The sequence below is a fragment of the Dreissena polymorpha genome, chromosome 9, assembly GCF_020536995.1.
Source record: "Dreissena polymorpha isolate Duluth1 chromosome 9, UMN_Dpol_1.0, whole genome shotgun sequence".
In the NCBI taxonomy this organism is placed as follows: Eukaryota; Metazoa; Mollusca; class Bivalvia; order Myida; family Dreissenidae; genus Dreissena; species Dreissena polymorpha.
This window is the reverse complement of record NC_068363.1, coordinates 91246546-91272885: the sequence shown is the minus strand read 5'-3', so window position 1 is coordinate 91272885 and position 26340 is coordinate 91246546. Positions and strand designations below refer to the sequence as shown.

The 26340-nt window shown below is 37.0% G+C and overlaps 1 protein-coding gene and 1 long non-coding RNA gene across 2 annotated transcripts in view; one reads left to right on the top strand and one right to left on the bottom strand.

The window, feature by feature from the left end:
- LOC127846257 (vacuolar protein sorting-associated protein 53 homolog) overlaps positions 1 to 18203 on the top strand; it is a 35096-nt gene extending 16893 nt beyond the window's left edge. Inside the window, exons 9-11 of the mRNA XM_052377426.1 lie at positions 7387 to 7438; positions 9105 to 9212; positions 14936 to 18203. Coding sequence (XP_052233386.1) covers positions 7387 to 7438; positions 9105 to 9212; positions 14936 to 15124 — 349 coding nt within the window. The 3' untranslated portion in view covers positions 15125 to 18203. The remainder of the gene's footprint in view (positions 1 to 7386; positions 7439 to 9104; positions 9213 to 14935) is intronic.
- On the bottom strand, positions 3218 to 6410 carry LOC127843923 (uncharacterized). Its single transcript, XR_008032449.1, has 3 exons — positions 6347 to 6410; positions 5509 to 5572; positions 3218 to 3856 (listed from the first exon to the last, which is right to left on the bottom strand). It is a non-coding gene; the product is annotated as an uncharacterized LOC127843923 (long non-coding RNA).
- Positions 18204 to 26340: the final 8137 nt, after the last annotated feature.

The following is a 26340-nucleotide window of genomic DNA, read 5'->3' as shown; positions in this document are numbered from 1 at the left end:
AGGCGGTGCTCTTGTTTAACTTGCAAAGTGATGCTTCTGCTTTTTATCCACTGCCAAAAGGGGTGGGATATAGAATTGGCATTTTCCGTTCATCCATCCGTCCGTCTGTTTGTCACAAAGACTTTTGGTCTTTATCTCAGAAATTATATAAAATATCAACATGAAACTTCATGGGTGTATAGATATCAGTTTTGAGAAGTGCCATTCACAAGAACCATAACCCTAGACTTTCTTATAATAGAGTTATTGCCCTTTGTTGTTTTTGTATGATGTAACTTTTAAGGGCTATATCACAGATACCATATGAGACTTCAACATAAAACATCAGGGATGTATTGTTATCAATTAGGAAAAGTGCCATGCACAAAAACCATTACCATTCACTCTCTAAAATAAAAGTTATTGCCCTTCGATGTTTTTGTATGATGGAACTTTCCTTGGCTATATCTCAAATATAGATTTCAAAATGAAACTTCATGGGTGTTTAAAAATCAATGGGATGAAGTGCCATATACAAGAAGGCATAGTACATGCCAGAAATTGTCAGGTCCAAATCGGAACATTCCATTTAAAATGTCGGGACATTGGACCAAAAAGCGGGAAACCTAAAACGATCAATCATGCCACCTTTACTGTTGTCAGTAATATCATTACTTACAAAACCTCATATTTTCTGGCAAATATTGACGATAAATAAGTTTTAGAATTGCATGAACACATACGTTCACCATTTTCCGTAAGTAAACATACATGTGCACTATGCGGATGAATCCATAACGTGAAATGTAGGTCATGCATCTATTTGACGTCAATTTGGGACAGAGGCATGTGTCATCGTTCAACGCGATGTGCGCTCATCAAGCAATGTATTTATTCAACCAACCATCAATTAACTCTAAGTTTAGACTGATGCAATACTTACAAATTATTTTCTGAAAATCGGTCAAAAACGATAGTAAATTTATATGAAACAACAATATATGTATCGGTCAGCGCTCAATTTGTTTGATATACAAAACTGGTGTTTTGACAGGTTTTTAAGCCTCAGGTGGTATAATACACAGAATACCGGGTAATAGAATCTTTGGACTTGATTTGGGCAATGAAATACTAAAGAAGTCTGCGTTTAATTCACTACGATGCATCTATCACTAGCATTTATCGACCCCTATCATACAAATACCATGGTATGAATGTCTGATAAAATCAATAATTTGCCGATAGAGCATTGATAAGGTGTCAAAAACAACACTGGATCACTCGACTAGTAGATATGGTTTGTTAATTAGGGGGCAATAAGGGGATAAGCGATGGTAATTTAAGCCAGACAAAGCTTTAATAGTGAATTTTATTGTGGCCTTATAGAACATATGTCTTTTTAGCTCACCTGAGCACAACGTGCTAATGGTGAGCTTTTGTGATCGCCTTTTGTCCGTCATCCGTCATCAACATTTTGCCTTGTGAACACTCTAGATGCAACATTTATTATCTGATCTTCATGAACATTTGTCCGATTGATACCTCGACTGAGTTCGAAACTGGGTCATGCTGGGTCAAAAACTAGGTCACTAGGTCAAAAAAAAGAATAACCTTGTGAACACTGTAAAAGTCACATTTGATGCCCAATCTTCATGTAACTTTGTCAAAATGTTTGTCTAAATGATATGTTGGTTGAGTTAAAAAATGGTTCCGGTCCGTTGAAAAACATGGCCGCCAGGGGGCGGGGCAGTATTCCTTATATGGCTATAGAGAAACCTTGTGAACACTCTAGAAGTCACAATTTTTGCCCATTAATCATGAAACTTGAACAAAACATTGGTTTCATTGATATCTTGGACGAGTTCAAAAATGGTCCAGATCGGTGGAAAAACATGGCGCCAGGGTTGGGGCAGTTTTCTCTCTATATATATAGTGAAAACATGTGGACACTCTAGAAGTCACATTTCTGGTCCAATCTTCATGAAATTTGGTCAGAACATGTGTTTTCCGGATATGACGGTTGAGTTTGAAAATGGTTCGGATCGTTTAAAAAACATGGCCGCCAGGGGGGGGGGGTCATTTTCCTTATATTTATATAGTAATAAAAGCTTGTGAACACTATAGAAGTCACATTTTTTGCCTAATCATTATAATTTTTTTAGCTCACCTGAGCACAACGTGCTCATGGTGAGCTTTTGTGATCGCCTTTTGTCCATCGTCCGTCGTTTGTCGTCCGTCGTCAACATTTTGCCTTGTGAACACTCTAGAGGCCACATTTATTGTCCGATCTTCATGAAACTTGGTCAGAACATTTGTCCCATTGATACCTAGACTGAGTTTGAAACTGGGTCATGCTGGGTCAAAAACAAGGTCACTAGGTCAAAAAAAAGAAAAACCTTGTGAACACTGTAGAAGTCACATTTGATGCCAAATCTTCATGTTACTTTGTCAAAATGTTTGTCTAAATGATATGTTGGTTGGGTTAAAAAATGGTTCCAGTCCGTTGAAAAACATGGCCACCAGGGGGCGGGCAGTATTCCTTATATGGCTATAGAGAAACCTTGTGAACACTCTATAAGTCACAATTTTTGCCCAATCATCATGAAACTTGGTGGAAACATTGGTTTCATTGATATCTTGGACGAATTCGAAAAGTTCCAGATCGGTGAAAAAACATGGCCGCCAGGGGGTGGGGCAGTTTTCTCTATATGTATATAGTGAAAACATGTGAACACTCTAGAAGTCACATTTTTGGTCCAATCTTCATGAAATTTGGTCAGAACATGTGTTTTCTGGATATAACTGTTGAGTTCGAAAATCGTTATGTTTGCTTGAAAAACCTGGCTGCCAAGGGGCAGGGCATTTTTCCTTATATGGCTCTATATACGCTATAGTAAAATCTTGTTAACACTCTAGACGCCATATTTATTGTCTGATCTTCATGAAACTTGGTCAGAAGATTTATCCCAATAATATCTTAGACGAGTTTTAAAATGATGCCGGTGGGTTGAAAAACATGGCTGCCAGGGGGCGGGGTATTTTTCCTTATATGGCTATAGTAAAACCTTGTTAACACTCTTAAGAGTCCACATTTATTTTCCGATCTTCATGAAACTTGCTTAGAAGATTTTTTCCAATGATATCTTGGATGAGTTCAAAAATGGCAACCTTTGCTTGAAAAACATGGCTGCCAATGGGCGGGGCATTTTTCCTTATATGGCTATAGTAAAATCTTGTTAACACTCTAGAGGCCACATTTATTGTCCAATCTTCATGAAACTTGGTCAGAAGATTCACCCCAATAATATCTTGGAAGAATGTAAAAATGATGCCGGTTGGTTGAAAAACATGGCCACCAGGGGGCGGGGCATTTTTCCTTATATGGCTATAGTAAAACCTTGTTAACACTCTAGAGGCCACATTTATTTTCCGATCTTTATGAAACTTGGTCAGAAGATTTGTCCCAATGATATCTTGGATGAGTTTGAAAATGGTAACCTTTGCTTAAAAAAAATTTCTGTCAAGGGGCGGGGCATTTTTCCTCATATGGCTATATATGGCTATAGTAAAATCTTGTTAACACTCTAGAGGTTACAATATAGTAAAAGATTTCCTACACAAATTCAATGTAAATGCAATAACTTTAACGAAAAATAAAGTCAAACTTTTGCGCATAGAGACCCTCATAACCATACCTTTTCTCGAAGAGCATTCCAAGCCGAATTGATTTAAGCAATAAAAAAGATAGGTCACGCGACATGTAAGAAAGAACTCGCCACGAATCAAAAGTCACTGTTTTACGGCCATCTATTTACCGGCTTCTATCCAGTTCATGAGGGTTTCCCGCCATCTGTCAAAGTCTTATGTAGTCTCCAATCTTCAGATAAAAGAGTGAATTTCTAGTAAACAACAATGTTTTCCCTGCCACATGCACAAAGAAATATACTAAAATAAAGTCATGGCAAGTGACCCTACAGAGAACCGTGTCTTCAAATAAATGATGTTCATGTTTTTAGAGAGTATAGCATTGCACTCCAAAGAGATTTAGTATATTGTAACCTAAAGGAAAAATATCTTCTGATTAAAATGTGTTTTTCTTGCATATTCTTATCTTACTATTCATATTGCACACATGTAATAAGTTTGGCTGGATTATCTGTCCGTTTGGCCATTTTTTTTCATATTTTCACACGCAGGTGTTTTCGGTCCAAAGAAGGCCATTTTAGGCCTGTTAAAGCTTAAAAGTTCAATATCTGCAACAAAATACCAAAACAAACCAAATGGACATGCACGTGGGGCTTATGCGGGGTGGTGAAAGAATGAATTTGTTAGATATTTTCACTCTAAGCAATTTTGATAATGTCTTTTTTGTGTGTTTTTTTTTTTAAATCACCCCAAAAATGTCAATTTCAAAGCAAAGAAAATCCAATTTCATCCAAGACAATAAACAAATTAGTACAAATGAGAGATCAAAGATACTTTGAAGAGAAGAAATCAATAAGCTTCCAATAACTTGTTGTTTAGCACCAATAAAAGTGTGAAATCTTGAAACGCGCCTTGTCGCTCGGAGCCCATTTATTTGCTAGAGGCCAATGATATATCCTAGCATATAATGTCATGGGTGCCTTTAAACTGCAGCAGATGGTCAATATGCATTGCCAGCTCTCATTTAGAGGTTCAAGAGAATACAAAATTTCATATTTTGGGCACAAAATAAGTACTTTTGACTATTTTTATGGTGGCAATCTGGGTAAAAAATGGGGATTCAGAACCAAGCGAAAGAAAAAATGCTCATTTTGGGGGTATAGAATGGACGGAAAGGTTAAAATGAACAAGATACATATATGTAGGCAAGCATTTTAAGCTTAGAAATGAGGTTCCATGTAGTAACAGGGGCAGAAAGGCAGCTCAGATCAATGCAGGCTTCCTGAAAGGGGTTTCTAGTACTTCTTTTGGGGACACAGCTTCCCGCAGAATTCTCAACACATCAAACATCATTGATCCATGTCACCTCTGTATGCAAAGACAAGCGAATAAAGTCAATAGTGCCCTTAAATCACTGAATGAGAGAAGCATTTACCAAATAAAAAACAAAACTGGTTGCTGAAAGTGCCAAATTTTGTCAAAAAGATCCCTCTAATGTAAACGATGAAGGGGACACTCGCTACAACAATCCTATGTTTAAGTCGGACGCGACATCTTCTCAAGCCGGAACCATGACTGTAAGCATATTGTGAGAAAACAGTACCAAACACAAGCTAATTGTAGGGTAACAAGTAGCAAATCAACTCAGCTGTGCTGCATACATGCTCAGGAACAAGGATAAACATGTTGAGTGCCAACTTCTGCTGCCAACAGAGCAGGAGCTTTACGTGTCAGGACGCGGAATAATCGATACAAACTGCATGGGAATTGCACGACGGCAAGAGTTTGAGTGACCACAAAACTGATTAGGACAGTATTTCACTCCTTAAGCATCATAAATATGCTTATTTGCCTGTGTACATGATAATAAATTAGTATTATTACCTGTTTTACCATCAACAACCCAATCCTCAAGTGGCCCTCGGCTTAGTCGCAGACATTCTTCTACCTGAAAAAGTCAAAATACCCAATAGAAATAGATATAAAATGAAGAAAAAAACATGCATTTATGTATTTTAAGTGTATTTCTATGAATAATATGAGGTGATAAAGCTTGTTATATGCATGATTGTACTAAATATGAAAGCTGGCTCAGTTAAGCATCTGTTGCACTGTCAAAACTGTAAAAATGTCCGCCATTCCATGTAGGTAAAATGGGGCTCTGTTTGAATGTTCATGCTTTACGCACAAGCTATTGTTGCGTTACTGGATTGCGGAGTCCTTGGCGTTGAATTCTGACTGCATGTAGCACAATAACGCTACACGGTCAACCAAAATGCCTTTGAATTTAAGTCGGAAAGCAATTAAGCCCTTATTTGGCTATACAAGGGTGGGGGGTCAACTTGAAAAACAACTATTCCAGGTCAAATAATCTGAATTCATGCATTTAATGCACTAATTTTCTTCTCTTTTGCTAAGAAATGACCAAAAATCAGCTTTCCCAGTCATATTTTGCACTTGCAGATGATATTACATGTTTTACCTAAAGCTAGTTTAGGTTACAATATAGTAAAAGATTTCCTACACAAATTCAATGTAAATGCAATAACTTTAACGAAAAATAAAGTCAAACTTTTGCGCATAGAGACCCTCATAACCATACCTTTTCTCGAAGAGCATTCCAAGCCGAATTGATTTAAGCAATAAAAAAGATAGGTCACGCGACATGTAAGAAAGAACTCGCCACGAATCAAAAGTCACTGTTTTACGGCCATCTATTTACCGGCTTCTATCCAGTTCATGAGGGTTTCCCGCCATCTGTCAAAGTCTTATGTAGTCTCCAATCTTCAGATAAAAGAGTGAATTTCTAGTAAACAACAATGTTTTCCCTGCCACATGCACACAGAAATATACTAAAATAAAGTCATGGCAAGTGACCCTACAGAGAACCGTGTCTTCAAATAAATGATGTTCATGTTTTTAGAGAGTATAGCATTGCACTCCAAAGAGATTTAGTATATTGTAACCTAGAGGCCACATTTATTGTCCAATCTTCATGAAACTTGGTCAGAAGATTCATCCTAATAATATCTTATAAGAGTTAAAAATTGATGCCCTTTGGTTGAAAAACATGGCCGCCAGGGGGCGGGGCATTTATCCTTATATGGCTATAGTAAAACCTTGTTAACACTCTAGAGGCCACATTTATTGTCCAATCTTCATGAAATTTGGTCAGAAGATTGGTCTCAATGATATCTTGGATGAGTTGGAAAATAATTATGTTTGCTTGAAAAACATGGCTTCCAAGGGGCGGTCTTCATGAAACTTGGTAAGAAGATTTGTCCCAATGATATCTTGTTATCTCAGGTGAGCGACTTTGGGCCTTTCAGGCCCTCTTGTTGTAAGAATGTTGGAACAAATTGTGTCACATTGGGACACCGGGACAAACACCCCAAAAGCAGGACTGTCCCGCCAAGATCGGCACGTCTGGCATGTATGAAGAAGCATAAGCCTACACTTTTTTAACTAAGAATTATTGCCCCTTTGTTGTTTGTGTGTGATGTATGTTTTCAGTGCTGTAACTCAGATTCGCAAAGGAGTTCAATATGAAACTTCATGGGTGTATAGATACCATTGAGAAGAATTGCTATGCTTAAACTCAATTACCCAACACTTAATGATTTTTTAGGATTATACCGCATATCAAGGGTTTTGCAACCATCCATAAATCAAATTTATTATGTGGGGGATATTGATTCAACAAATTTGCTTGTTGTAAAGTATTGTTAATGTGGTTATGCTATATTTTCTTACATTTTACAGTTACATCAAAATTGTACAAAAAGGAATGACCAAAGCTGAAATGCTTCTGAAGGTATGTCCTAGCAAGTACAGGGAGAATCAATATTTGGGCGTATTTCTGGGAAAACTGGGCAAAATGCATGTGTGTGAAGTTTTATACCAGATTAGCCTGTTCAGTACTCACAGTCTCTTATCACAAATATCCAGTCAAGGCGGAGAGTGTTGTCCATGATTAGTCTGTACTGCACAGGCTTATTGTGGGCGACAATTTATGCACATGCATTAAACACAGTTTGCCAGGAACAATGCTCATTACATGGTTGATAACATTTACAATGCATTGGTTGTAAAATAATTGAATTGTCTCATTTACACATTAAAGCTGCATGGTTATTGAAAATCCAACTTTTTCATATAATGAACCCACTGAGTTTGCGCATTTAAACATAAATATTATTGACTGAATCTAATCAATAAGTAGCAAAATGATTTCAATGTTTGGCGAGGGGCATAACGACGTTGATTTTCATTCATCTATAGCGAAAGGATGTGTTAATTTTGTGCTTAAGTCAGCGTTTTGCCCTTCAACAAAGATAAGACTGAAACTTTAAAATGGTTTTACAAAACCAGCAGATAGAGGTGTGTTATGTTTTTAAGAGGGTTTCTATTACAGCTTATATATAATGTAACTATAACACAGTTGCAATTGAAAGAATTCAATGGCATTTTTCTGCCTTTCATGTGTATGAAGTGGTTTAAAATTAAGGCCTCAGTTTAAAAGAAACATTTAAAAAACAGTTTGTAAAAACTTAGAGATTAAAAAGAAACATTTAAAACAACAGTTTGTTAATACTTACGGCTTTTGTTTTATTTATGTCTCCTATTTCAAGTGATTATTGTTAGCTCGGCTGTTTTCGGAGGTATTGTCATAGCCAGCTCATCGTCCGGCGTCTGCCATCTGCGTCGTGCTAAAAACTTAACATTTGCTCTTAAATCAAAGTGCTTCCACCTACAACTTTGAAACTTCGTATGTAGCTGCACCGCTATGCGGTGCTCTTGTTGTATTGTTATGCCCCTGTTAAAAGGGGGGGGGGGGTCAAGGAATCTAATTGCCTATGTCTGTCTGTTCATCCTTCTGTCTGGTAGATTTTTGTTCATTTAAATAGTAATGCATGATCAGGAGGGACGAATTAAACAATAATGAGCCTCCTTGTAACTGGGCTTAATGCCTTTGTGTAAAGTGTCATCCCAGATTAGTCTGTGCAGTCTGTACAGGGTTATCAGGGATGCAACATTCACCTTTTATGTAATATTCAGTTTATATAAAGTTTCTTCTCAACTAAAACCCAGTTTAAGAAGAAAGTGTGGCCTCTGATAAGTCTGTGCGGACTTCACAGGCTAATCTGTGACATCACTTTATTTACATGCATTATGCCAAGTTTTCCCACAATGAGGCTCTTATAGTCACCATGTGTATCCCATCGCCTGCTTATTTTGAGTGCAGCCTTTATCTTCATAGGCTGAGTTTTTGAAATCCAGCAGAATGTGGTTTCATGCATGTTCTATCAATTTCTAGTTTATTCATGGGGAATACATAAATGTTTAGCACTATCAACACATGCATTTGATTTTGATTGTCGCTCTTGGAAAATGGGGTTTAATATTTGTGCCTAAAGATTTGTCCCATATTAGCCGGTGCAGACGAGGCCCATATATAGAAGCATTTGAATATTCTTCAGGTGATGATGTCACACCATGAGCCTGCCAAGGTGTTCATTGACAACTACCTGCGTCTCCTCTCCGATTCTCCTGACATTGGAGAGTTCCAAAAGGTCTTAGAAATGAAGGTATGAAACATTACTAACTATAATTAACCCTTTACCATGTATTTATGCATTTAGATGCCTTTGTAGTCCCAAATAAATTCGAATTAAATTCAAGACCTTTCTTACTAGATTAATGTGTGCAAGGCATTTTTTCCACCCCTGCAAAACTAATGAGCAGCAAACAGCATAAAACCTTAACAGACCGCAAGTAGCTCGAGTTAATTTAGTTAATTTAGTTAACACCTGTTAATTTTAGCTCGGTTTACGCGCAGGCTGTTATGGGTTTATGCTGTTTGCATATAGCCATTTCTCTTTCTTATGAGCTGAAAAGTGTAAGAAATGTCTAGTTGGGTTTAGAAATGCAACGATTCCATTCGATTCGATTACGATACCAAACCTACCAAATTCGATTCGATTCTTTAACATATATACATATAGATACGTGAAGTGGTTGTATTCTTCCTATTGATACAGCAAGGTGTAGGTTTTATCTTTACCTGTAATTACGACGCGCGCGATTGGTTGCTAATTATTTTAGTCATCCAATCAATAAGCCCGTTACGGTCTACTTTCGGAAAAAGCGTCAAAATGGCTGAACAAGTTGTTGCCGACAAATTGAAATTATCAGATGCGCCTAAGAAGCTAAAATCAAAAGTGTGGCAGTATTTTGGGTTTCGGGATGGTAGCCCTACCACTAAAGCAAAGTGTACGGATGTGGCGTTCGCTAAGTCCAGCTCAACCACTAATCTAATGCAATATGTCAAACGCAAACATAACGTTGATTTAGCAAGACTAAGACTAAGAGGTCGCACAAGTGCAACTACTCAAGTCGCCAGCCAGAAAAGTAGTTATATTTCTGTTGGAGTTTTGTTAAGTTTATTAGAGAATGTGATTTGTCCTACAGGTAACAGGTGATGCTGTCATGGCAAAATGGTAGACATGCTTATAGCGGTTTTGGGTAAAACAATAATAATAGTGATAATACTACCATTCAACTGATTCCAGATACGTTCTTCTGATTATTTTTAGCTCATCTATTTTTTGAAAAAAAATTATGAGCTATTGTCATCACCTTGGCGTCCGGTTAAGTTTTGCGTTTAGGTCCACTTTTCTCAGAAAGTATCAATGCTATTGCATTCAAACTTGGTACACTTACTTACTATCATGAGGGGACTGGGCAGGCAAAGTAAGATAACTCTGGCATGCATTTTGACAGAATTATGTGCCCTTTTTAGCCGGATTTTTTTCGAAAAAATCTCGGCTTATAGATTGATGTTGTCGGGCGGGCGGGGAGCCAGGCGGGCGGGGGGCAGGCGGGCGGGGTGGCGGCGTGCTCGAAAATGTTAAAGTTCTTATTTCATGGTATAACTTTGGTATGCTTGGACCTAGAGTCTTCAAACTTGACATGAAGGTTGGCCAGGATTAACAGATGACCACTGGTCATTTCAAGGTCATTCATTTGAAGGTCAAGGTCACTGTGACCTTCAATATAAAAAATGTTAAAGTTGTTATAACTTTGGTATGCTTGGACCTAGAGTCTTGAAACTTGACATGAAGGTTGGCCATAACTAGTTAGTAACCACTGGTCATTTCAAGGTCATTCATTTGAAGGTCAAGGTCACTGTGACCTTGAATGTAAAAATGTTAAAGTTCTTATTTCATGGTATAACTTTGGTATGCTTGGACCTAGAGTCTTCAAACTTGACATGAAGGTTGGCCAGGATTAACAGATGACCACTGGTCATTTCAAGGTCATTCATTTGAAGGTGAAGGTCACTGTGACCTTCAATATAAAAATGTTAAAGTTGTTATAACTTTGGTATGCTTGGACCTAGAGTCTTGAAACTTGACATGAAGGTTGGCCAGAACTAGTAAGTAACCACTGGACATTTCAAGGTCATTCATTTGAAGGTCAAGGTCACTGTGACCTTGAATGTAAAAATGTTAAAGTTGTTATAACTTTGGTATGCTTGGACCTAGAGTCTTGAAACTTGACATGAAGGTTGGCCAGAACTAGTAAGTAACCACTGGACATTTCAAGGTCATTCATTTGAAGGTCAAGGTCACTGTGACCTTGAATGTAAAAATGTTAAAGTTCTTATTTCATGTTATAACTTTGGTATGCTTGTACCTAGAGTCTTCAAACTTGAAATAAAGATTGGCCAGTACTAGAAGATGACCACTGGTCATTTCAATGTCATTCATTTGAAGGTCAAGGTCACTGTGACCTTAAATGTTAAAATGTTAAAATTGTTTATAACTTTGGTATGCTTGGACATAGAGTCTTCAAACTTGACATGAAGGTTTGCAAGCACACTTAGATGACCACTGGTCATTTCAAGGTCATTCATTCTAAGGTCAAGGTCACTGTGACCTTGAATGTAAAAATGTTAAAGTTCTTATAACTTTGGTAGGTAAAAATGTTAAATGTCAATTCAAGTTCATATTTGTGACCTTAAATGTTATTGTTGTTCATGTATATGCATGCATTCAAAACATAACACAAGGTTTGCTCATGCCTTGAAAAGTACTTACATTTCATTTTGACCTTTGAACAATATTTCAGTAATTTAAGTATTGCATTGACAAAAACACAAAAGGTACTTTCCTGTCATTTAAATAAAAAATCCGGCTTCAATGCGGTCATCTCCGACCGCGGAACTCTTGTTATACTTAGAAAATTGAAAATTTTGGTTCAGTTTTGTGTTTAGGTCCATTTTATTCCTTAAGTATCAAAGCTATTGCTTTCATACTTGCAACACTTACTATCATAAGGGGACTGTGCAGGCAAAGTAATGTAACTCTGACTGGCATTTTGACTGAATTATGTGCCCTTTTTATACTTAGAAAACTGAAAATTTGGTTAAGTTTTGTGTTTAGGTCCACTTTATTCCTACAGTATAAAAGCTATTGCTTTCATACTTGCAACACTTATTAACTATCATAAGGGGACTGTGCAGGCAAAGTTATGTAACTCTGACTGGCATTTGGACGGAATTATGGGCCCTTTATACTTAGAAAATTGAAAATTTGGTTAAGTTTTGTTTTTTGGTCCACTTTACCCCTAAAGTATCATAGATATTGCTTTCATACTCTGGTTGTCATTTTTACGGAATTATGGCCCTTTTTTGACTTAGTAACTTTGAATATATGGTTAAATTTTGTGTTTCGATCCACTTTACTTCTAAAGTATCAAGGCTATTGCTTTCAAACTTCAAATACTTTCATGCTATCATGAGGTTACTGTACCTGGCAAGTTGAATTTTACCTTGACCTTTGAATGACCTTGACTCTCAAGGTAAAATTATTAAATTTTGCTAAAATTGCCATAACTTCTTTATTTATGATTAGATTTGATTGATACTTTGACAAAACTACTCTTATCTGACATACCACAATAGACTCCACCCAAACCATCCCCCATGCCCTCCCCTCCCCCCCCCCCCCCCCCCGAATCCCCCCCCTAATTTATTTTTATTTTTTTTAAGATCATCTCACAAATGACCACCACACCCTCACACTATACGAAACCTCCCCCCCCCCCCCTAATTTTTTATTTTTTTTTTTAAGATCATCTCACAAATGACCACCACTTCCTCACACCACTATACTATACCCCCCCCCCACCCCCCCCCCCATGTTGTTTGTTTTTTTTGCTTTTTTTTTTCGCATTTTAGAAGATAATGTAATAAATGTCCACGTCCCCACACTATACACCCCTCTTTACTCCACCCCTCCCTCCTTTGTGATTGAAAATGAGAGTCCCTTCTCCTTTAAACAGAAAATAGATGAGCGGTCTGCACCCGCAAGGCGGTGCTCTTGTTTTTTTATATTATTGTGTAATCAACAAAATCTTCTAGTCAGAAGTTTTTATATTAAAATTGAGTCCTAATTTGCTTTTCTTTTTTATGTGTTTTATTGAAATCACATTTGAACAGAAATGTTAATTTTGAGGCATAAGAGTGAATATATGATTAAACTAGGTTTGAAGATGAATCGAATCGAAAAAATCGGTATCGGAGTGTCTGAAATCAAAATCGAATCGAACTGTTGGTGAATCGTTGCAGCTCTAGTTGGGTTTGTGTTCAAATTCTGATTTTTCTACCACTTTGTTCATAAAAACTACAGTGCAACAGACAAAGAAAACACAGAAAGGTTAAGAAATTAAACTCCACAGAATTGCATTTAATGCTCATTAATAAGAAATTGAATACACCATTTTGATGGTTTACTTGTTGGCTTTTAGTTTTTATGTTTCGGCTCACACAAAAAATGGCAAGACATATTGGTTTTGATGTTTGTCCATTGAACTGGCCTCATTTCATAATCAAAATTTGGTAACAAAATTTTATCAGCAGGAATTAATTGTAATAATGGCAATTAGGGTGTACTTCATATTTATATAAAGTTACTGGCCTGTCAATCCGTTCTATATTTCAATCTTTGAACAGCACCTACATGTATATCTTTTCTTTGGCAAGTATTAATCGTAAGTTATTAAGCTTATTATTATTTAGTTTGCAGACTTGCAAACTTAACCTTTTGATCAGTTGTTCTCATGACTTTTTATGTCCCCCACTATAGTAGTGGGGGACATATTGTTTTTGCCCTGTCTGTCTGTTGGTCTGTTGGTCCGTTGATCTGTTGGTCTGTTTGCGCCAACTTTAACATTTTGCAATAACTTTTGCTATATTGAAGATAGCAACTTCATATTTGGCATGCATATGTATCTCATGAAGGTGCACATTTTGAGTGGTGAAAGGTCAAGGTCATCCTTCAAGGTCAAAGGTCAAATATATGTGGCCAAAATCGCTCATTTTATGAATACTTTTGCAATATTGAAGATAGCAGCTTGATATTTGGCATGCATGTGTATCTCATGGAGCTGCACATTTTGAGTGGTGAAAGGTCAAGGTCATCCTTCAAGGTCAGAGGTCAAATATATGTGGCCCAAATCGCTTATTTTATAAATACTTTTGCAATATTGAAGATAGCAACTTGATATTTGGCATGCATGTGCATCTCATGGAGCTGCACATTTTGAGTGGTAAAAGGTCAAAGTCGAGGTCATCCTTCAAGGTCAGAGGTCATATATATGTGGCCCAAATCGCTTATTTTATGAATTCTTTTGCAATATTGAAGATAGCAACTTGATATTTGGCATGCATGTGTATCTCATGGAGCTGCACATTTTGAGTGGTGAAAGGTCAAGGTCATCCTTCACAAGGTCAAGGTCATCCTTCAAGGTCAAACATCATATAGGGGGACATTGTGTTTCACAAACGCATCTTGTTTACATAGTAGTTTTGTGTTTGTAACACCGTATACTTTTCAGGTTTTTAAATTGTGCAAAGATGCATATAATGGATATTTTAGATCATGCTAAATGTGCAGTATTACTGTTTCCTCTCAAATATCATAACTACAATAATAATTTGCAAATCTTAAACATTTTTTTTTTCAATTTTGTTTATTTACTATAAGGTGCTAAGGTCCCTTTAAAGGGCCAAGGGCTTGTATGTTCCTGCTTATTTATATGAGCTGCACTCTGAGAAAAAGGGGCTTGATGAATGTTTGTAAAGAATTGACCCTGATAAGCCTGTGTGGACTGCACAGGCTTATCTTGAACGATACTACGCATGCGCATTCAACCCCGTTTTCTCAGAATGCGGCTCATGAACCTGGTTTTACTGAGTGTCCACTTCCCAACTAAAAGCGCTTGTCTTTGTTTCTGTCGTTAACAGGGACTGAAAAGGAGTGAGATCAGCTCGCTGGTGGATATGTATCGCGCCCACATGCCTGTCTCCATGGCAATAGGGCGCCAAGGCTCGGACACCTTGACTCACACGCAGGCTAGCACGGCCACCTCCACCCCTGAGCCCGAGTCCAGCAGGATACGCAAGCTTGAGAAACTCATCAAAAAGAGGCTTTGAGCGATATTGAGATGTCATCTGGGGAAAATGGGCTTGTTGCACAGTGTCCTCACAGATTAGCTTGTGCAGTATGCACAGGCTGGTCAGGGTCAACACTTCGCAGATACTGGATTTTCATCTAGAACATACTTCATCTTACAAAAATATCATACATGCAGTAAGTGTCCTCCCTGATTAGCCTGTGCACAATGCACTGTCTAATCTGGGGCGATACTTTACTCACTTGCATTAAACCGATTGTCTTTGGAGTGAGGCCAAGGTAATAGGGCACATTTAATGGTGTGCTAGTGTGTTAATGGAACTGTTGTGTCTGGGCAAGCTAGATGAATCCATTAAAGTAATTCTTTAAGAAACATAGATAACAACTTAGCATGTTAGTTCTGTGTTGGTGTTTATGTACGGGCTTACCATTGGTAGTATCAGGAAGACTAAAGAATGTTCATAGATAAACTAATATGGATGATGAGTGTTTCATTAGTAAAAATGAAGTTAAGCTCAAATGTATACAATGTAAATACATTCTTCAGCACCAACAATCTAGTTTTGAAGTAATTGATACAGACAATGTTGTTTTTAAATCACTGCCAAGAGACAAAATCATATTGAAAACTAAAACTGTTTCATGTGAGTTTTCTGAACTTGTTTTAAAATCCACTTAATCACAAAGTTAATTTCTTTTACATGGTAGTAAATAAGTTGCCAAAAGTTTAATTACCAGTATGTTATCAATGTTATAATTACAGTATGTTATCAATGTTATAATTACAATCTGCCAAAATCAATACAAAAATCTGTAATTGGTTTCATATATCTATATTTGGTGACTTGAATTTCTGTAATTATTTAAAACTAAGCAGATGTTCACACTTTACACTTTTTCTCAGCAACGTGCACTTTGGCTTCTTATTCATCACTTTTAATGCCCTCAACGGAGGGCATATAGTGATCGGACTCTCTGTCCGCCTGTCTGTCCGTCTGTCTTTCCGTCACACTTTGCGTTTAGGTTTCGAAAAATGCTCATAACTTCTATTTCGCTTCAGATAGCAACATGATAATTGGCATGCATGTTTATCTCATGGAGCTGCACATTTTGAGTGGTGAAAGGTCAAGGTAATCCTTCAAGGTCAAAGGTCAAAAATATGGCTTCAAAGCGGCGCAGAAGGGGGCATTGTGTTTCTGACAAACACATCTCTTGTTAGTGATAATCGAGAAATTTACGTTGTATATCTCATGTTTATTACTTTGACCCCATTCCTGTTTGCTGGGTTGGCATTTTTTACAGTCTCTTAAAAATGTGTTCTCAACTTATGCATTCCTTGTTTGCATGAACTTTCTGCTTAGTGCACAATTATTATCAATGTATTTTTATGCTCCCGGCAGGGTGGCATATAGCAGTTGAACTGTCAGTACGTTTGTCTGTCTGTCTGTGTGTGTGTCGGTCCGAAAACTTTAACATTGGCCATAACTTTTGCAATATTGAAGATAACAACTTGATATTTGGCATGCATGTGTATCTCATGAAGCAGCACATTTTGAGTAGTGAAAGGTCAAGGTCATCCTTCAAGGTCAAAAGTAAAAAAATACAATCCTAGGGAAGTAATAAGCTTTAAAAGGGAGATAATTTCTAAACCTGCCAAATGATATATTGACATTTTATTTCAAAACGGCGTAATAGGGGGCATTGTGTTTCTGACAAACACATCTCAATATTATTTACTCACTTATAGCCTTATTAATTACTTAATGTTTATTTGTAATTTAGTTTAATTTATTAATTTAATTTAATAAAGTATAACATGACCTTCATTAGACTGAAGTAAAAATAGTTTTAGGGTAAACATTTTTTTTAAATGTGCCTCGATAATAAACCAGGCAACTGATTGTGTTCAAAAAAATGATGTTCAATACAAGATTTTGACATTTTCAAACAAAAATTTCACAGTTGTAATTTAACTGACATCCTGTAATCTTGCGATAAATATACGTGTAGTATGCGATAAATGGGGATAAGTATAACTTCAAGGCAAGACATGCGTGTTCTAAACATTCCATAGTTGAAGCATTGGATTGAATGTTCCTGTAAATGTATAATTGGTTTATTTTTGACAAACTGGTCAAATGTGAATGTAGCAGCTTGCTTTGGTTGTTTTATAAAACAAAGGTATTGCACAATAAACTAAGCCATTGCGCTGTTGAAAAAAGGACAACATGCTACAAACATGCAAATGTCTTAAGCATCTTCAAGAAATGTTTGTGTAGAAATTTCTGGAAATATTTATTGCACCAAAAATAGAATTTGTGTGTATTCTTTATTGCTTTTATTCAGTTTTGACAAAAAAATGTTGCCTACATATTTTTATAACAATTTACTTCAGAGAAACAGTTAACACCAAGTATGCTAACATAGAATGCTTTATGGTATGTGCTAACTATTGCAAACTAAACACAAAACAAGGTCTAAAGTTTTCAACAGTATTGTAAATGATTAGAAACTATTCATATTGTTTATTAATGTAAGCCATTTTAGCCTGGTTATGTCATTACTGCTACTGGTTTTCTTAAATAATTGTTACTGAACCATGTTGTGTGAAAATGGGTCTTAGGACATATGCAGCCAGCGTAGCTCCAGCCAAGCATGTCCTTTCATCTGATCAAGATTTACCTGGTCCAATAAGGTCACATTAGGTTTTGTTGCCTCAAAAGCAGATATTTTAACTCCTCATCATAATAAATTGATGCAGAGGCATATACACTGTTCTCACATACTCTAAGGCCCATTTTCGCAGGATGTCACTGAGTAAGTTATGCAACTGCTTCCTCTGGGCAATGTGCAATCCAGTTAAAGAATGTATGAAAAAGTTACATGCTTATGTAGTCTAAAGTGAATATAAATATAATTGTTTTCGTTGTGTTTGCTGAAATTTGCATATCTTACAAATTGTTTTTGAAAAAGAAATTTGTTCTTGTTTTGTTGTCTCAAATAAACTTAAAATTAATAATTAAATACAATTTCTTCAGAATAATTTTAATTGCATCTTTTTCATTGTGATATGCAATGTTAATAAAGTTGACGAAAGTAGTTACTTGCAAGTATTGTGAACGGTTGAACAATAATTTATTGTAAACAATTTTACCTTATAACCATGCAAATGTACACATGGATCTGTGAAGTTAAATGTTTATCAGACACCTGTAAAAAGGTCTGCATATTGTCCTAGGCCCATTCATTTGGGGCCTTAAAACAAGGACGTCTCAATTCTACACCAGTCTTGTTTATAGTGTGCAATAAAGATTTTTATGCTCCCCCAAAATAATTTTTTTTTGTGGGGGGGAGCACATAGTCGCCGCTTCGTCCGTGCACAATTTTTGTCCGGGCTATTTATCAGCAACTAATGACAGGAATTCAATGAAACTTTATGGGAAGCTTCACTGCCAAGAGGAAATGTGCATATTATCAGTGGGTTCTGGTCGGATGATTTTTCACAGAGTTATGGCCCTTTGAAATTTTCTATAAACTGTACATATAGTGCAATTCTTGTCCGGGCTATTTCTCAGCAACTAATGACCAGAATTCAATGAAACTTTATGGGAAGCTTCACTACCAAGAGATGTGCATATTATCAGCGGGTTCTGGTCGGATGATTTTTTTACAGAGTTATGGCCCTTTGAAATTTTCTATAAACTGTACATATAGTGCAATTCTTGTCCGGGCTATTTCTCAGCAACTAATGACGGGAATTCAATGAAACTTTATGGGAAGCTTCACTACCAAGAGATGTGCATATTATCAGCGGGTTCTGGTCGGATGATTTTTCACAGAGTTATGGCCATTTGAAATGTTCGATATAAAAATTCATGTCCCCCCCCAACTACTGTGCCCTCAAGACGTTTTTTGTAATCTGAATATATAGTGTAATATTGTGACAAAAAAAAAATTGGGGAGCATCACCCGTCTCCGACGGTTTTTTAACCAGGTTTTCCGAAGGAAATTAGCCAGGTTTTCCGAAGGAAAAAACTGGTTATTAGATTGGCGAATGCAGGCGGGCTGGCTGGCGGAACAAGCTTGTCCGGGCCATAACTTTGTCGTTCATTGTGAGATTTTAAAATCATTTGGCACATTTGTTAACCATCATTAGACGGTGTGTCGCGCGAAAAAATTACGTCAATATCTCCAAGGTCAAGGTCACACTTTGAGCTCAAAGGTAAACAAGATGTGTTTGTGAAACACTATGTCCCCCTATATGATGTTTGACCTTGTAGGATGACCTTGACCTTGTGAAGGATGACCTTGACCTTTCACCACTCAAAATATGCAGCTCCATGAGATACACATGCATGCCAAATATCAAGTTGCTATCTTCAATATTGCAAAAGTATTCATAAAATAAGCGATTTGGGCCACATATATTTGACCTCTGACCTTGAAGGATGACCTTGACCTTTCACCACTTAAAATGTGCAGCTCCATGAGATGCACATGCATGCCAAATATCAAGTTGCTATCTTCAATATTGCAAAAGTATTTATAAAATAAGCGATTTGGGCCACATATATTTGACCTCTGACCTTGAAGGATGACCTTGACCTTTCACCACTCAAAATGTGCAGCTCCATGAGATACACATGCATGCCAAATATCAAGTTGCTATCTTCAATATTGCAAAAGTATTCATAAAATGAGCGATTTTGGCCACATATATTTGACCTTTGACCTTGAAGAATGACCTTGACCTTTCACCACTCAAAATGTGCAGCTTCATGAGATACACATGCATGCCAAATATGAAGTTGCTATCTTCAATATATTCAAAAAAGTTATTGCAAAATGTTAAAGTTGGTGCAAACAGACCAACAGACAGACCAACAGACAGACAGGGCAAAAACAATATGTCCCCCACTACTATAGTGGGGGACATAAAAATAGCCATAAATGAGCTTGTCTGGGCTATAACTATGTCATTTATTATGAGATTTTAAAATCATTTGGCACATTTGTTCACCATCATGGGACGGTGTGTCGCATGAAAGAATCACGTCAATATCTCCAATGTCAAGGTCGCCACGACTAAAAATTGATTTATTTTAAAACAAACTTACAAAGGGGGTTAATTTTGTTTGTTCATTTCAAAACTTCAGTTTGAGTTGTCTCCCTTTATCAGATTTTTTTTCACAATGAAAACCTGGTTTTGTGACAATTTTGTCCCTTGTTGTTTTATTAACTGTGCAAAGGTGAATAATGATACATTTGGAACGAGAAATAACCTATACACAGGCATTTATTATAGCCTAATATATAGATCTCCGTTGATAAACTGGTAGTGTATCGCCCGATTTGTGCAAAAAGTACCATGCGCCTTCTAATTTCAATGTCATGTGGTACCTTTTTACACCAAGGGGGTGTTATTACAGTTAAACAATATGACAACCACATTTACCCTTGTGTTTACATCTTTTACATTATAGCAATCACAATTAAGCAGGAGACAGAAGGTATTGTAACACAAGTCAGTGTCAGTTTTGAATTGTTTCTTATAATTATTTGGATAATGAAAGGATGTGCATCATTTACCAATACAAAAGAGCCATGTTCTAGAAAACTGAGGCATAATGAATGTGCATAGTGTCACTCCAGATCCTGTGGAGTCCACACAAGCTTATTAGGGATGACTTTCCTTTTATTTCATTTCCCTTTTAAAGGAAGTCTCTTCCAAGTGAAAATCCAAATTACAATGAAAGTGTCATTCCAGATTAACCTGTGCTAGTTAATCTGGGACGACAATTTGCACATGCATGAAAACCCATTCCCCCCCCCCCCCAACTCGAGCATTGATTGAAGACTGTACACTGGTCCTTCGGTATGCGCTCTACTACTCTTGTTATATGAAATACATGTTTATATTTAATAACCTGTCAGCATCAGGACGTCTCGTCAGTTTTCGATTTTTATATTCAGCAATAGAAATAATTTAATTGCATGCATCATTATGCATATTAAGGTCACTGCAAAAAACTGTGATTCAATGTACAACGTTAGCAACTCTCATTCTAGTTTTGCTTTAGATTTGAGAAATGTATTTGTTTCAGAAATATCACAAAACAAATACAATATTTCTGTCAATAATTGAATTTAAATATTAGTTCAAAGTTGCGCATGACTTCAGGCCCAATTAAGCTTGTTTATTATAAACTTTCTAATCAAGTTATGTTTGTAAATTAAATGCTCAAACTTCGAACTGCTTTTCTGTGGTCAATAGTTTAACTTTGAGAGGTAACAATTACAATTTTTGAGTAACCTGACCAAGGGCAGGTCATTTTTTTATCAAGACACAAGACCTGTGAAATTATAAAAGTGAATGACAAGCCCCCATTTTTCTTGTGTCTTTCATTTTAGGTTTAATATTTATAAACTGTTTGAAAAACATACAGATTTACCATCTCTGAGACTAGTGTTTACAATATCTGAGATAGCATTGAAACTGTTGGACTTGACCAATTTTACATCAAGAAAGTAGATCACTGGTCAACAATTACATTAATAAGCATCTACTGGTTAATTGTGGCCATTGATTGAACATTTTGGAATATAACTGCCACTGACATGGCAACTGTATTAGTCTGATGAAGATTGCATTTCAATATTTTGACTTAAAGTGGTTATGCACCATTTTGATGTGTTAAATTGTAATGTATTGATAACAAGAGCTGTTTCCATCGGAAGACATATGCCTCCTAAAAATGCTTTTTTCGAAACCTAAACGCAGATTTTGAAACCTAAACACAGACCCCAAGTTTAAGGTCAAGGGGGTCAAAATTTGTGTGCATATGGAAAGGCCTTGTCCATATACACATGCATACCAATATGAAGGTTACATCTGAAGCATCTTAGAAGTTATGAGCATTTTTTGAAACCTAAACGCAAAAGTGTGACAGAAGGACAGACAAACAGTGCGATCACTATATGCCTTCCTTCGGGGGCATAAAAATATGTTACAATAATACAAAATAGGCAAGCAAAATTATACATTATAGAAAAATTTCATTAAACTAAAATGCAAAGACAAATTAACGCCTCGAGCCGATTGTGACGAAGATATTTTGTACATATTCTCCAACAATAACAGAAGCAATCGTCTTTATACCCCAACAAACGATGTTAAGGGGGGTATATAGGAGTGAGCTTGTCTGTCGGTCGGTCCGTATCAAGTGTCTGCTCTCTAATTCAAGTTGTTTTCATCCAATCTTCACCAAACTTGGTCAGATGTTGTATCTAGATGATGTCTAGGTCAAATTCCAATATGGGTCAAAAACTAGGTCACGGGGTCACTAAGTGCGTTTTAAACATTAAGCATGGTGTCTGCTCTCTAATTCAAGCAGTTTTAACTGATCTTCACCAAACTTGGTCAGAAGTTGTATCTAGATGATGTCTAGGTCAAGTTTGAATATGGGTCATGCCGGTTCAAAAACTAGGTCATCGCGTCACTTAGTGCGTTTTAAACATTCAGCATGGTGTCCACTCTCTAATTAAAGTAGTTTTCATCCGATCTTCACCAAACTTTGTCAGAAGTTGTATCTAGATGATGTCTAGGTCAAGTTTGAATATGGGTCATGCCGGGTCAAAAATTAGGTCACAGGGTCACTTTGTGCATTTTAACCAATCAGCATGTCCGCTCTCTAATTCAAGTAGTTTTCATCCAATATCTTCACTAAACTTGGTCAGAAGTTTTATCTGGATGATCTCTACGCAAAGTTTGAACATGGGCCATGCCGGGCCCAAAACTAGGTCACGGGTCACTTAAGTGCGTTTTTTAACATCAAGCATGATGTCCGCTCTCCAATTCAAGTAGTTTTCATCTGAGCTTCACCAAACTTGGTCAGAAGTTTTATCTAGATGATCTTAAGGCCAAGTTCGAACATGGGCCATGCCAGATCAAAAACTAGGTCACGGGTCACTTAGTACGTTTTACACATTCATCATGGTGTCCAATCTCTAATTCAAGTAGTTTTCATCCGATCTTCATTACACTTGGTCAGAAGTTTATCTAGATGATGTGTAGGTCAAGTTCGTACATGGGCCATGCTGGGTTAAAAACTAGGTCACGGGGTCACTTGGTGCATTTTAAACATTGAGCATTGTGACCGCTATTTTTTGTGAAGACAACATGTAAAATATTCTGTGTCAAAGAGGCATGTGGGCGTATTCGTCACGTCTGTGACAAAGCTCTAGTTTTATTAGGATCCGAGTTAGTGTTCGTGTATGGTACAAATAGACATTGTTGCAGAAAATTAAAACAAGAGGCCCATGAGGGAATGAATCGCTCTACTGCTATAAACACTGTGCAAGTTTGGAAAGAATAAGATGAAAACTGTGTACTTAATCGCGCAAACAAGGAGAATTTTCTCAAATTCAAGGGGAGATTATTATGTACTTATTTCTCTGATACTGCTCATATTCAATAGGGTTCAAGTCTTCATTGATATAAAGATACTGTGCATATTTGGAAATAATTGGATGAGAACTGTGGAATTAATGGCGTAAACAAGCAGGATTACAAAATTTTCTCATATTCAAGGGGAAGTCATTCTGGACTTATTGCTTCGATATTGCTCTTTTTAAAAAAGGTCCTCATTGATACAAAGATACTGTGCAAGTTTGCCAAGAATTGGATGAAAATTATGAACTTACATAAAAAAACTGAATTTTCATTTTTTTCTCAAATTCAAGGGGAGATAATTCTGGACGTTTTACTCTGATGTAACCCATTTTCAATAGGGTTCGAGTCCTCATTAATATAAAGACACTTAACAAGTTTGAAAAGAATCGGATCAAAACTGTGGACTTTATCCGTAAACAAGAACAAGAGGGCCAAGATGGCCCTAGTTCGCTCATCTGAGAGGAGTCGGTTCATTCAATCTTTACCAAATGTCAAACTTGACCTAGATATTGTCCAGACAAACATCCTGGTAAGGTTCATCATTATTTCATCTGCGAGTCATGATCAATGTACCTATGAAGTTTCATGATCCTAGGCGTAAGCATTCTCGAGTTATCAAGGAAACCATTTTTTTAAGTTGAGTCACTGTGACCTTGACAGCCATTGTGTGAATACGTTTTTTGGCACTGTGACTGTGACCTTTGACCTAGTGACCTGATAATCAATAGGGGTCATCTGCGAGTCATGATCAATATACCTATGAAGTTTCATGAACCTAGGCATAAGCGTACTTGAGTTATCATCCAGAAACCATTTTACTATTTCAGGTCACCGTGACCTTGACCTTTGACCTAGTGACCTGATAATCAATAAGGTTCATCTTTGAGTCATGATAAATGTACCTATGAAGTTTAAGGATCCTAGGCATAAGCGTTCTTGAGTTATCATCTGGAAACCATTTTACTATTTCGGGTGACCGTGACCTTAACCTAGTGACCTGAAAATCAATAGGGGTCATCTACGAGTCATGATCAATGTACCTATGAAGTTTCATGATCCTAGGCATAAGCGTTCATGAGTTATCATCCTGAAATCATTTTACTATTTCGGGTCATCATGACTTTGACCTAGTGACCTGAAAATCCTGCGAGTCATGATCAATGTATCTACGAAGTTTCATGATCCTAGGCATAAGCGTTCTTGAGTTATCATCTGTAAACAATTTTACTGCTTTGGGTCACCGTGACCTTTACCTTTGACCTAGTGACCTGAAAATCAGTAGGGGTCATCTGCGAGTCATGATCAATGTATCTATGAAGTTTCATGATCCTAGGCATAAGTGTCCTTTGAGTTATCAACCGGAAACCATTTTACTATTTCAGGTCATTGTGACCTTGACCTTTGACCTAGTGACCTGAAAATCAATAGGAGTCATCTGCGAGTCATGATCAATGTACCTATGAAGTTTCATTATCCTTGGCATAAGCGCTTTTGAGTTATCATCCAGAAACCATCTGGCGGACGGACGGACCGACATGAGCAAAACAATATACTCCCTCCTTTCGAAAGGGGGGGGGGGGGGGGCATAATGAGAAAACTGCCCCCCTCCCAGCAGCTATGTTATTCAACTGACGGGAACCATTTTTGAACTCAACTCTTGTATCAAGGAAACAAATGTTCTGCGCAAATTTCATGAAAAGGCCAAAAATGTGACTTCTACTGTGTTCACATGTTTTCACTATATACAAATAGAGAAAAATGCCCTGCCCACTGGCGGCCATGTTTTTTCACCGATCCCGGCCATTTTCAAACTCTTCCGAGATATCAATAAAATTAATGTTTTGACCAACTTTCATGATGATTGGGCAAAAATTGTCACTTTTAGAGTGTTTACAAGGTTCCTCTTTAGCCAAATAGGGAAAACTGCAACTATATACATACAGAGAAACATGCCCCGCCCACTGGCGGCCATGTTTTTTCACCAATCTCGACCATTTTCGAACTCGTCGGAGACATCAATTGAACCAATGTTTTGACCAACTTTCATGATGATTGGGCAAAAATTGTGACTTCTAGAGTGTTTACAAGGTTTCTCTATAGCCAAATAAGGAAAACTGCCCCGCCAACTGGCGGCCATGTTTTTCAACAGATCGGAACCACTTTTGAACTCAACCAAGATATCATTAAGACAAAAATTTTGACAAAGTTACATGAAGATTGGGCATGAAATGTGACTTCTACAGTGTTTACAAGGTTTTTCTCTTTTTTTGACCTAGTGACCTAGTTTTTGACCTGGCAAAACCCAGTTTCGAACTCGGCTGAGATTTTATCGGGACAAAGCTTCTGACCAAGTTTCATGAATATGGGACAAAAATTGTGGCCTCTAGTGTTTACGAGCAAATGTTAACGGACGGACGGACAAAGACCAGTCACAAAAGCTCACCTGAGCAATCACGGACGGACGGACGACGGAAACCATGCCATGACATAAGCTCTTCCGAGCTAATGATACGTAAAACTAAATTAAGATTCACATCGTACATGCATGATATACATAATGTCGAATTCTACTGTAAAGACATTTTCTATTTCAGAATTGAATATCTGGCTTATTTCGCATTTTTCACCACATATTCTTAACTTTTATTTAAATTTATATTGAAATATATGTAAAAGTTTTTTACACATTTTATATAAATTCATAAATATTTGACAAAATCGTGCATACCCACTTTAACAAGTCAGTCCATAGGATCCGTCTTTTTGTAAATGTTGCAGAATTCA